This window comes from Mirounga leonina, unplaced genomic scaffold, assembly GCF_011800145.1.
Source record: "Mirounga leonina isolate KUSES-001 unplaced genomic scaffold, KU_Mleo_1.0 Mir_321, whole genome shotgun sequence".
NCBI lineage: Eukaryota > Metazoa > Chordata > Mammalia > Carnivora > Phocidae > Mirounga > Mirounga leonina.
The window spans coordinates 3013543-3026112 of record NW_023270680.1 but is presented as its reverse complement, the minus strand read 5'-3'; the positions used below and the strand labels follow the sequence as shown (position 1 = coordinate 3026112).

At 54.4% G+C, this 12570-nt stretch overlaps 1 protein-coding gene across 1 annotated transcript in view; it reads right to left on the bottom strand.

Moving 5' to 3' along the window:
- The window catches only part of DPP6 (dipeptidyl peptidase like 6), a 681409-nt gene that overhangs the window by 59424 nt on the left and 609415 nt on the right, over window positions 1-12570 (bottom strand). The window contains exons 13-16 of the mRNA XM_035029860.1: window positions 8592-8699; window positions 7136-7227; window positions 6253-6300; window positions 4449-4567 (exon numbers count right to left, since the gene is read on the bottom strand). Of these exons, the coding sequence (XP_034885751.1) occupies window positions 4449-4567; window positions 6253-6300; window positions 7136-7227; window positions 8592-8699 (367 nt within the window). The remainder of the gene's footprint in view (window positions 1-4448; window positions 4568-6252; window positions 6301-7135; window positions 7228-8591; window positions 8700-12570) is intronic.

Sequence of the window (12570 nt, the reverse complement as noted above, 5' to 3'; positions counted from 1 at the left end):
GGTTAAGATGAAGTTGACTGGAGTGGGGTGGGTCCTTACCTATGGTTGGTGTCCTTACAAGGAGAGGGAAATTGGGGTCCAGGGACACAGGAAGAAGACCACATGCCTCTGGAGGCAGAGATGCGGGTGGTGCATCTACAAGCCAGGATCACCAAGGATTTCTGGCAGCACGAGAAGCTAGGGAGAGGCACAGAACAGGTCCCTTCTTGGAGTCTCCAGCAGGGTTAACCATGCAGACAACTTGCTTTCAGACTTCTGGTCCCCAGGCCTGTGAGAGCGTACATTTCTGTTGCTCTAAGCCCACCCAGCTGGTAGTAATGCTACGGCAGCTCCAGGAAACGAAAACAGAAAGTGAGTACTTTTTCCCTCAAACGTAACACTGGGGTCATCTAAGATGGGAAGGTCATGTCCCAGCTCTGCGGGGGACGCAGCCAGGCTTCTGAGCTGGTGGCCCAGGACAGATGAAGAATCAGCGATAGTTCCCGTCACACATACTGGTCTGAGCATGAATCCACAGCTATGCCCACGCTGCCTGGGTTAGCTCATCCAAAGGGCTGATAAAAACCAACCCTTACCCAGAGAAAGCTCTGGGGAAGGGATAGGCATTCGCTGAGCCATCAAAGACAAAGCACGGAAGTGTGAGACAGTATGTTCAGTGCAGGGAACGCTAAGATCTCTTTGTGTTAGAGTAGAAATTGCAAGGAATCAGAAATGGGAATAGAAACACCAAATATAAGGAATGTGCTTTTCAAATTGTGAAGAGCTGAGCAAATATTAGGTATTTCCATCATCACCCTTCTTAGTGGGTCAGTGAGAAGACAAGTAAGTGTGCAAATCAAAAGCTTATTGGTATTTCCTGGAAAATCATTATAAAGTGTTACATCATAACACAGTATTTTGGATGCATCTAGCTTCAATGCCAGACCCTAGAGATCTGGAAAGAAATCTAAACATCTGTACATTAAATATATGGGTGAATTTCCACAAGGTTCTACAGCATCTGGTTTACAGGTGTTCCTCACGCAAGCATTCAGTGACCATCTGAAACCCATGTCTTATAGACAGAAATACTGGCACACGTAAGAGGGCCTCGCTAGGTAAGGAGTGGACGTAAGCATTGCAAACGTGAGTCTTTCCTCACCTACGCTATTTTAATCTATCGTGTGCAAAAGTATAAAAATAACGTATGCCTTTTAAAATTTTTACATCATAAAAATTAAGAATTTAAGAATTACAGGGGTGCCTGGGTGGCTCGGTTGGTTAAGCATCTGCCTTTGGCTCAGGTCATGATCTCGGGGTCCTGGGATGGAGCCAGAGTTCAGGGGGGGGTTCCTGCTCAGCGGGGAGCCTGCTTCTCCCTCCACCCCCTCCACTTGTGTGCATGCGTGCTCTCTAATAAATAAAATCTTAAAAAATTATACGGAAATACAGAAATGACAAGCCTCGAGAAAGCACAGACTATAAAGGTTAAGAAGTGTTGGAGAAGACAGCACAGGATGATGAGACTAAGTTAGTGTGATGATGAGGGAGGAGATCACCGCATGCCAGGGGAAGGACCACACGCCAAAGGGCGAGTTACACAGCCGCACTCCCTGCAGACAACTGACAGTGCTAGTCAGCTGGGATCCAGTTACCACTCCAAGCACCGTCCTGTAAGTTAAGGGGACAGGGCCACAGCAGATGAACTCACCAAAACCTCTCATAATGGAAGGTGCATAGACAGGCAGAGGCATTTATAAGGGGGTGTTGCAATTTTGCGACCTTGCAGGCGCTTGCATGATCCCCAACCCCGCCGACCCCGCCGCGTGACGGCCCGAGGCTGCGCTGAGTGGGCATCTGTCTTGGCTGGTTGCTGTCCACCCTGTCCTGGTTCTAAATCCTTGGGCTACCACCTCCTCCGCTGTCCATACTGAACCGTTCACAGCTCCCTGTGGACGGGCCGAGCAGCTGTGAACGTGAAGCATTCCCCGATCTCCCCTCCCCTAATTCACAGAGAATCCACTAATGTCATCATGTTTTTCTTCAGCCCAAATGGGGAGGATTCTTTGTTGGTGGTGCTGTTCTGGCTGCGTCTCAGAGGCCACGTTAATCTACCCAGTGCTGCAGGAGCAGAGAAGGAAAGCCTCTCGAGCCGGGGGTGGGGACATTATTTTGGTCAGAGGCTTATAGGAGTCTCCAGAGTAGCTTTGGGGTGTGAAAGAAATACACAGGGGACGAAGTTTAATGAATGCTACTGTGGGCTACACATATGGGCCTACTTTAATCTCTGCTGAGAAACATGGGGGTAAATAGAATTATTGAGACTTAATTTTGGTTGTTAAATGGAACTTCTTAAATGCAAGCCTCTGCTGGACAGGTGGGGGCTCCCAGGCTGAGTGGGGGGATCCTCCATACAAGTCAGCACTCCGCTGGACGGATGGGGGCTCCCAGGCTGTGGGGGACCTGCCGTGTGATCTCAGCACTTCTGGACGGATGGGGGCCCCCAGGCCTAGTGGGGACCCTCCACATGATGTCTAAGCCCTTATGGTTGGATCTAGGCTCACAGGCTGGGGGTGGGGTGGGCACCCTCCATGCGATCTCAGTGCTCAGCTGGACAGATGGGGGCTCCCAGGCTGTGAGGGGACCCTCCATGCGATCTCAGGGCACCCCCATGCCCCTCTCATGCTGCACCCTCCCCACTACACTGCACTTCATGCTCTGAATCCCACCCTCGCCTTCATTTGAGGTGCCACCTCATCCGTGAGCCTACCCTTGCTTCTTCGTCCCCAACACAACCCCCAAGCAATCAGACTCTTGGACAGTGTAATCACTCTCTTTGGGAGCTTCACCCCGTGGCAATTACCAGCAATGCTGGTGGAGGACACCGGAGGCAGGACCCGGATTAGCTCTCACGGCCGCTAAGTCCCCCTAACCCCGCCCGGGGCCCGAGGGTTCGCTGCTGTAGGCTTTGTACACTTAAGTCCTTTTAGAAAATCCGTTTTTCAAAATGAGGTTTTGGGGGCAAGGTTAATTTGGGAATTTGAGTTACTTTAGCCAGAAAATAGGTTAATATAAAAAAAATATTTACAGAGAAATTTTGTAGACAAGGAGCTAGTTTATGCTGATGTTAACATAAGGCAACACACTAAATATTTAAATGGATTTTAAATGACGGATCCTTGTCTGGGACGTTCTTTTTTAAGTTCACTTCGATCTCTCCCTTCTGCATTTTGTTAGGACGCTTCTCCTCCTGGAGACGAGACTACGGATGTCTGATTTCGTGGCTCCAGTCAAGCTGCTGTCTCAGGTCCTGGCGGGCCGGCTTGCCATTTTCCCATCTCTGCCACATAAACCTCCACATTTCCCCAAGTTGTAAGCTCCTAAAGATCCTGCCATGGGGTGGCAGGAGTCGCTGGCCTGGCAACCAGGAGACCTTGATACACCCGACTTCCCGTGGAGTTTGGTAATAACCTTCGAGGGGCCAAGGCGGGGCTAAAGTTGTATTTCAGAGGCCCCCCCCACACACACCGTTTGTCTCCCCATTATCTTGGGAGAATGTCTGGGGCTGAGCCTGTGGTGGCCAGGGGGCTGAGTCGTCCTGTTGTATGGCTTCTCAAGACTTTGGAAGACACTCATAAAAAGAGGGTGAGGTCGTGCCCTGGTGAGCACCTGGCAGAGGCTAACGAGACCGCGCTCCAGCAAAAATTCTCCATTCTCCACCCACAACTTGCAGGACTGAATTGCTCCCGGCCTGGTCAGTCCCATCTGCGGCATGGTCTCATCCTCTGAGGCGATCTCAGTGGCTCTTCTTTGACATATACTTTGTAACAACCATGTTGATTAGCACTTACCTTTTCATGGGTTCATACCTTATCTTTCTAGCATAGGAGAACAAGATGCAAAGATACTGGTTTGTCCACTGTGGGACATGGCTACCGTTCTGTGTCTGCTGACCGGTGTGATTAGGAACTTTCTGGGATAAATCATCCGTGAATTAGGTCACAGGAGAATAATTTCTTTCCTGTCTGAGACTGTTTTCTATCACCTCCATCCTTAAATATGCTTGAGAAGTTGATCTTTGAAATTCCTTTATTACCTTTCTACATGGCCTGCGTTCATCAAGGTGTGAGATACTCACGCACCCACTTCCCAGGACTGTTTGTGGAAAATGCTGATGAACTTTGGGATTAACAGCGTGCAAACACGGGGATGGGCTGTAAACCATGAGGGCAGGTGTAAGACCCACCGAGGGCTGGTGCCGAGACCTGCTGGTGGGAGCCCGGACCGGCGTCCGGGCAGAACCCCCTGTTCTGGGACACGCTTCCACCGCTGGCCAACACTGCACCTGCTGGCGGCCCCGCATACCAGCGACCGGGCAGGACTCCCTCCCCCCGTTCTGGGACCCGCTCCCACCGCCGCCGCCTCCCCTGCCCACCATCGGCGTGCTGGCCTGCCGCGCCCCGGCTTACCTTCACACTTGAGCAGGAAGAAGTCGGCGCTGTGGCTGAAGGACGCGCTGAAGTACGTGCAGTTCTCCAGCAGGTCACAGGACAGGCACTGCCTGTTGAAGGTGCCCACCGTGCTGGCGCTGGAGGAGCACAGACAGCGGGCCGTGAACCCGGGCGGCGGGAACCAGGCGCCGCGGACAAGGTGCAGACCCCCAGCCCGGCTGCAGCGCTCCCCACGCGCCCCGGGGTCCCCGATGCTGCGCCTGCGCCTGTGGGCTGGGCCTCTGCATCGTCTCCCTGGGAACACCCTGGAACACTCTGGAACACTCCAGAACACTCCGCTCTGCGTCCAGCTTCCCGCCCCGCGGGCGCCCTAACTCCGAAGAGCTCGGCTCTCAGCACGTCTGCTCTCCGGGGGCGCGCTCTCCGGTGCGCACTGGGTCACCCGCGCGTTCATCAGGCCCGTGCGCCCCCACTGTGGGGGGGGCACAGTGCTCGGCCCCAGGCCCTTTGGAGAGGAGGAGATGGCTTTCCAGATCTCTGGATTGTCTCCAAGGGCCGAGCGCTGGCGCACGGCACGTCAGGAACCCCCGGGAACCCCAGAGACACGGGCTGAATTGAACTCTGGCCGTTGGGAGTGGGATCTCCCGCAGAGTCGCACCGAGAGCTGGTGCTCCCCACTCGGTGGGGCCGGGGGAGCAGGAACCCCGGGACCACGCTCAGCAAGCACAATTTCACGTCAAGAGGGCCTGAAATGTGTTTCCAAAAATGAAGATACCGAGGAGTCACTCCACACACCTGGAGGGAGTTCCTGCCTGAGCATCTTGCAGGGGAAGGGTCAACTCTGACCCCAGGCCCCACCGGAAACCTGTCTACAGGGGTTGATCCTTCGTGCCAGACAGAAGAGGGCCTTCTAGCCTATGTATAAGGTAGAGGAGAAGGTAGGCGGTCTGCCTTGATCGCCTTCCACCCTGTGGGGGACAGGACTGATCTAAGTTATCCTGGCAGACACGCAGGGCTACACGGAGAAGCCTGCCTGTGACCCATGGGTTTGCCAGTTTTCCTCCCTCCAAAAGGATTCCCCTGAGCCCGGCTTTTACACTCTCAGCATATGCACCGGCGGGTGGGAGGGGCTGCTGGTCCACCTGATGGGCTTCTCCAGTGTCCCCGCCATGAGGAGGGAAGCCAGACTTGGGCTCCATCCAGACCGTGAGTCACCCTCTCTGGCCCTCGGGTACACAAGGGGCGGCTGGTGTGCACGTAGGCCACCACCCACCCGCTGCTACCTCCTTCTAGTCTGGAAAACATCGAGCAAGTAAAAGTTGCCCTATTTCCACCTCTGGTGACCCCGTCGCAGAGCCCGACACCTGCTCTGGGGAGAACAGTCACTGGGGCAACACTGAAGAGGGACCGACCCTGGGAGAAGTCTCCTTTCCAGGATTTGGATGTCACCCCCTCTGCCTTCTCTGAGGTTACGGAACTGACCGGGTCACAGCGGGTCGGCCACGATGTGGGGTCGGTAGAGCTGGCCTCCGGCAAACACCCTACCAGACCTGCCTCCGACCAAACCCACTGAGAACGAGCGCCCCAAGTCATTCTTGAACAACAGTGAGAAGGAAAGACCGTCAGTTATCAACACGAGAAAGTGAGTCGGGGGAGCTCGTTTGACAGAAGCAGAAAAAGAAAAGCTTCACATGCGGTGGTCTCTGCAATTCTTGCTCACAGTCTCTGGACGTTACAGGGTTGCCCTGTGGGGGGTTTGCCCGGCGCCTCCCCTGGTGCCCTGCGGCCAAGCCGAGGACCTCCTGGGTCGGTGCCCACGCACCTGTAGAGCTGTCTCCTCCTCGGCAGGTCTTCTGTGCTCAGGAAGTAGCTGCAAAGACCAGCAGGTGCACAGGGATCAGTGGGCTCCAGGGCAGGCTTGCCTTCCACCGCCAGGCTCTGCCTGCGCTTCCTGGGGACTTCTGAAGGTGCATGGGGACAGGCCCGACTCTCCTGCTCAGGCCCAGGCCCGCGTGTGCAGGCGGGGAAAGCCACAAGCCACACACCTGGGAGCGGGGGCAGGGGTGCGGGCTGTGCCGGGGGTGAGGATGGTGACGCGTGTCCCTGGACTCAGATGCAGGAATTTCTCTACAAGATTGTTAGCCTCCTGGAGGGGCAGGACCCAGCCAGGTAATCTCAAAGCCTGAGGCAACGACGCCGGAGGAGTGGTGTTCACTTGCCACGCGGAGCGCGGGCGGGACCTGGACTCTGGTCACAGGATCAGGGAGGAGGAGCGGCATCCCGGCCTGGCCTCTGCCATCTGAGCTGCGCCCTAGCTCCCCCGTTACCGTCTGAATAATCGGAATCACCTGGGGTCAGTGACTTGACTTCTCATTGTTTCTGCTTGCTTGTTTTTGGACAGGGGAGCCTGTAAAGGAGCCCATGGGACCGCTGTGCGGAACCAGAGGATGCTCCCGGGGCACTTTGCGCACCGCCTGCAACTCGCAAACGGCACACGGCAGGCCTGCTGCGACCGCCACCCATTTCTCCCTGCAGGTCTGGCTGCTCAGCTCCCCCTGCTCAGTGTCTTGCAACTTTGGAAGTGGGGCCCTCGAGACACTGGACCTAGGGAGTCCCGTGTGACTGAAAGGAAGGGCCCGTCTTGCAGCGCTGGCCCGGGCCCTGGGGCTGGAGGCCTGCCCACTGCCGTGGCCGGCCCTACTCACATCTTATTCCGCTGCTCGTCGTAGGCCAGGATCTTGGTCACGTCCCAGTCCCCGGAGGTGATGGACTGTATGTTGTCATTACTGCTGTTAGGCTGGAGCACCAGACGGTACATGGGGGAGCTGGCGAGCCCCACCCGCGCCTCGTTCCTAACCCAGGAGCCCCGCACCACGGGGGGTGCCGTGGGGGTGCCGTCTGCCCCCCGCCTGGGGCCAGCCCGTCCACCGAGCCTCCGCTCACCACCACCCCGGGCCCCAGCCCTCTCCCCTTCTCTGAACGTCAGCAACACAGGGACTGGCAGAGTCCGCGTCCGTGGAACCCGCCACCCACTCCCCCGACGGCCAGTGCCTCCAGCCACAGCACATGTGTCTCCTGAGACACGAATGCTGCGTAGGCGGCCGATGCCGTTCTTTACAATGTGATCCCGCTATTGGAGTCTCTGCCATAGGGAGACTGGGAGGGAGGAAGGAGAGAAATGTGGGGAAGGGAATGAAACGGGGCAAGGAGACGGAGGAGAAAGGAAGTGGGGAGGGAGGGAGGCAGGGAGGGAGGAGACGTGTCTGCCATTCTCTGCCATCATGTACAAGGATGGCTCGAAACCGTTTTACGGAGTGTTGCACTCTCTCGCCCTGAGTGCCTCACAGAGTAGAATAATTATGACAATAAACTGGAAGGGAGGGATGCATGACCCTCCCGGCAGGAACGGTGTGATCTGGAATGGGGTGTGGAGGGGCTGGTGTGAGGCACAGGCCCTCCGTGCTGGACGGCAGGTGCTGGGGGGGCAGGTGGGAATCGGATGCTGAGTAAGTCAGGTGGGGCCCGTGGGGGTCTTGGGAGCAGGGAGAGCCTGCAGGGAGCAGGGGAGTCTGGATGGCAGTGGGGGCCCTGGGACAGAGGGTAAGGGGACAGCCCAGCGGGTGGGGAGGAAGGGTGGAGGGCACAGAATCGTCAATCAAAGCCGTAGACCTGAGTCCTCGGGTCCCACAGTCTCCTGTCACACTGTCAGAAGTGCCATTGTTGAGCGATCTTTGAGCCATAATAGGAAGGGCCAATGCGACCCACTGCTCTGAGCAGGACCCCCGGACTTTGTGAGCCCCATTCTTTTTTTTTTTTTTTTTTAAAGATTTTATTTATTTATTTGACAGAGAGCACAAGCAGGGGAGTGGCAGGCAGAGGCAGAGGGAGAAGCAGGCTCCCCGCAGAGCAGGGGGAGCCTGATGTGGGACTCGATTCCAGGACCCTGGGATCATGACCTGAGCTGAAGGCAGTCGCTTAACCAACTGAGCCACCCAGGCGCCCCTGTGAGCCCCATTCTGCCCCACCTTCAGGAACCTACCTTCCAGCGCCCGAACCTGGGGCTCGCTCCGGGGCCCTTGCAGATGACAAGAGTGCACAGAGCGGTCACCACGAGGGGCTGTCACCAGCACAGCAAAGAGTTTTAGAAACGGTCAAGATTACCTGGGATGACGACACGGTGATGTGATAGAATTTTCCTTGTCCCCCCTGTGGGATGGCTCGGACAAAGAAGAACTTTCGGCCATCCTTGGAGAACACCGGTTCTTCATTCTGTGGATGAAAGCAAAGGATGTAGTCTATAAAAAGGCTTCATTTTGAAGAGGTTGACCATGACAAAATACATTTTGAGATCCATTTTCTATGTAATTTCTAAGGAGAGATCCGGTGGGAAGAATAAACGGTGGGTGGGGCCTTTCCTCTCCTTGGGACTCACGAGTCAAGCCTATCTTCTAGGAGAAGAGGAAGATTGAAGAATTAAGCAGAGACAGAGAAAAACATCCTTTGTTAGAGAAGCATCCATAGAGCGGACTTGTGTGCGCATAGGCTGACGGGACAGAGTCGGCTGTGGGTGCGGGAAGCTCAGTGAAAGCCCAGCGCAGGGCAGGGCAGGACTTCTCAGGGAGGGGAGGGGATTTATCATCCATCGTGAAGAACGTGGTTCTGAACACTCACAAATCTGATTTTGCCTAAACATGAATTCTACACGTTCGGTCCTGTCTTTTGTTCTTTTATTTCATAAAACCTATCTCACACCAAATAGCCCACCAGGGTGACAAGTAAAAAGAGAAGGACAAATTTCGCACATTCTAAGATGCAGGTGCAGGGAACAGTCCTTTCAGGGACCTCTAACACACACAGGCGTGTGCTGGGATCCGCCACCACTTTTCCCTGGAAAGAAATCAGCATTCCCAGCTCTCCCCAGAGGAAGGAAGTCCAGGCTGGATTCAAAGCCGAGACCTGCAGCGCGTTGCCCTCGTCTCTGCGTGGCCCCCCAACGCCGAGCAGTCACGGCTCAGCCCCGCCGGCCCCAGGGCCCAGCTAACCCTCGATGGGGAAAAGGCATTTGTTACGGCGGCACCTCGGCATCTCTGGAGCTCCAGCCTGGAAGTTTCCATCCGTGAACGCCAATTAGTTGGCTACGATACGTATTTTCTGATTCAAGGAGCTCCACGCTAATGCGGGCTGAGAACAAATGGTAAATAAGCCCCAGTTGGTGCCAGGAGCACACATTTCCCTGCAATGAGTGAATGCGTACCCGCAAATGCGATGCGCCCAGAGAAATAAACTAACATGTGATTAAAATGACATTTAATCTTCATGAATATTTGCAATAAAATGAAACCTTTAATCTGCAAATATTTATTTTTCTATTTAGAGCTGGCAGCGTGGTATTTAAAAGCAGAGGGAATGGGAAAGCGAGAGGTGACTTTGGCTTTTTAAATGTCCTTCTATTTGCCAACCGCGGGACGGATACTGCAATATTGCCTCGGTTTTCTGGGGGAAATGTTTGCACTTTTGGCAGAGAAAAATACTCTGAATGAAGGTAATAAATAATTAATTTTGGCCAGATGCTTTGCTGTTACACTGAAAAGGCCCTCATCATTTTGATGTCATCTTTACACTGATGAGGGAGGGCTCTGCACCAGCCCCGAGCCTCTTGGAGACCTGGTTTCTTGGGCAGTAAATGTATTCTCAGTGAGAAAGCACAATGGTTTTTGAGGAGGGGATCCAGATGTTAATCCTGCTTCTGACTCTCCTGGGTTTTGGGGGAAGCGTTTTAGTCTCTCTGCGTTAACAGGGAGTCTCTTGTGCACCAGGCCTAAGTCTGTCCACGCCACTTGCAGCAGATCAGTGAAGAAGGAGATTCGTCGTGAGTTATCTGTATCGTGTTTGCCAATTCCTTCCAGAGAGTGGTTCAGATACACTCACCTTGCCCAATCTCCCAGCCTGGATTCTGAAATCACAAAACCAAAATTCTGGTAAAAGAAGAAAGACTGTCAGATGTTGGCCCATAGGCCAACCCTTCAACCAGAGGATGGGTTCTGGGACTCTACACTAAATCCCCATGGATCTTCATCAGGATGACACTGCAAGGTCATGGTTGGTGGTGATGGAATATGTGTGTGTAGGGGGGGCGGGGGGGCTGCCTATTCTTCTGGAATATTCCTAGAAGAGAGAGAACTGGGTAGACCTCCACCTGTGGGACACACACACACTCGTCTCCTTTTGTTGGCTCATAGAGATCCCCGTGGGGTCCATGCAGCAGCCTCAGGAAGGACAGGGGAGGAAAAGAGAGGGGATGGAGGCTCAGGTCTGCTCCAGCCCACCCCTGTTTGCCTGGCAGCCAGGGATCAGAAGACCGTTGATCCAAGCAGACTGGGTCTCCCGAGGTCGATGGGACGTCCCACACTGTTCTCTCCAGATACAGTGCCCTGCTCGGTGAGCAGACAGCTGTCAGCCTTGAACACATTCCTAACTCACCCTCCAGAACCTCACGGTATCTTGAGGGATTCAGAAAGGCTACAGATTGAAAGCCAGGGTCCATCAATTCCTTTAGGAAACATCTCTTTGAAAGGAATGTCATGAGAAACTGTTGAAACTGGATTTTCCTACTGCCCCCAGAGTTGTGTGTTAGTGATGCCTGAGGCGTGGTACCCACAGAAATCAGGGCCTCCCCATGCTCGCCAGACCAGACCCGGGGATGCACCAGCTTGGAGGAAGCAATTCCTTTATGGGATGTGCCATCTTCCACTCAAAACGGCATGACGTGGTTTCCAATGGCTGTTTTAAAAACGTTAGCTGTTTGCTCAGTAAGTGCCTTAAAGTCTACATTTTAGAAGTGCAATTCTTCATGCTACTTTTTAAGTGCTGACTTGATTTTGCTTGGGAAGATCTGGTTTCCTAAGTCACATCCGGGCTGTCTGTCTGGAGCGTGGATGGTGTTCCCAGGTGGCCACAAGACCATGTTGATAAATACAGAAACATCCCAGTGCCGACGGTGTCCCTGCAGCGCTGATGAAGAGGACAGCAAAGCGGCCCAGCCCTGCAGCCTCAGGACCACGAGGACCAGCCAGGATGGCGGGAGGACAGGGAAGCTGCCGTGCACCGAGCAGCGCCCCCACTCCCGGAGAATAACACACCGCTGGGCTGCAGTGAGGAGCCCCTCGCTCGCCCCCTCCTACTCAGATACAGAAGCTGCCCCCGACTCCAGGGGGTCCCGGCGCTGCCCCCCAGGTCGCACTCTGTTTCCCTGCTCCAGCCCCGCTGACCGCTAACACTTGAACACATTTCCTACGTATCTTAGGATTACTTCCGTTCGCCACACGTTGGACTCATGTGCGCCTCTCATCTCCCTTTCTACCCTGTGACTCTTTGAGAACTGCCCTAGTGGATTCATTTTTTAAAAAAGGTATTGGGGTGAAATTCACATAAAACAAAACATTTTAATAAAAGTGAGTAATTTAGTGGCACCTAGTACATTCACGAGGTCGTGCAACCAGCACCTCTCTGGTTCCAGCACATTTCCATCCCCTGGGATAGAACCCCAGGCCCTTGAAACTGTTCATCCCTGTGCCCCTCCCCAGCCCTGGCAGCCAGCAGCAGCTCTGTCTGTGAACTCATCTATTCCTGACATTTCATGTTCACGGGATCACACGAAGGTGGCCCTTTTGTCCAGCTCCTGTCCCTCCATGAATATTCTTAGCTGCACTGCTCACGATGGCCAAACAGCAGAGACAACCCAAGTGCCCATCAACAGATAAACCAACTGTGGTCTATCCGTACAACGGAGCGTCATTGAGCCGAGAAAAGGAAGGGTGTTCTCGAACTTGCTAGCCAGAGGCTCAGGAGAAGAGCCTGATGCTAGTGCAGTGCCTGGTATGATCCGTAAGCACTGGTTGATCAGACGACCAGATAGATAATGCATTCTCTTCTGATTCTTTCACGTCAACCTCCCTGACGTTCTGTCTGATGCATGTATATTTGATATCTGTGCTCGTGTCACGAGTCCAGGGGGCCTTTGGGAACTTCCCAGCTCCCGCCGCAGGGTTCTCAAGCCCTTGCCTGTTCTTGGTATCTTCTCGGCTTGGACTTGGCACCCAGACTTACACGCAGGGAACAGAAGTGGGCACTTGGGCTAGTC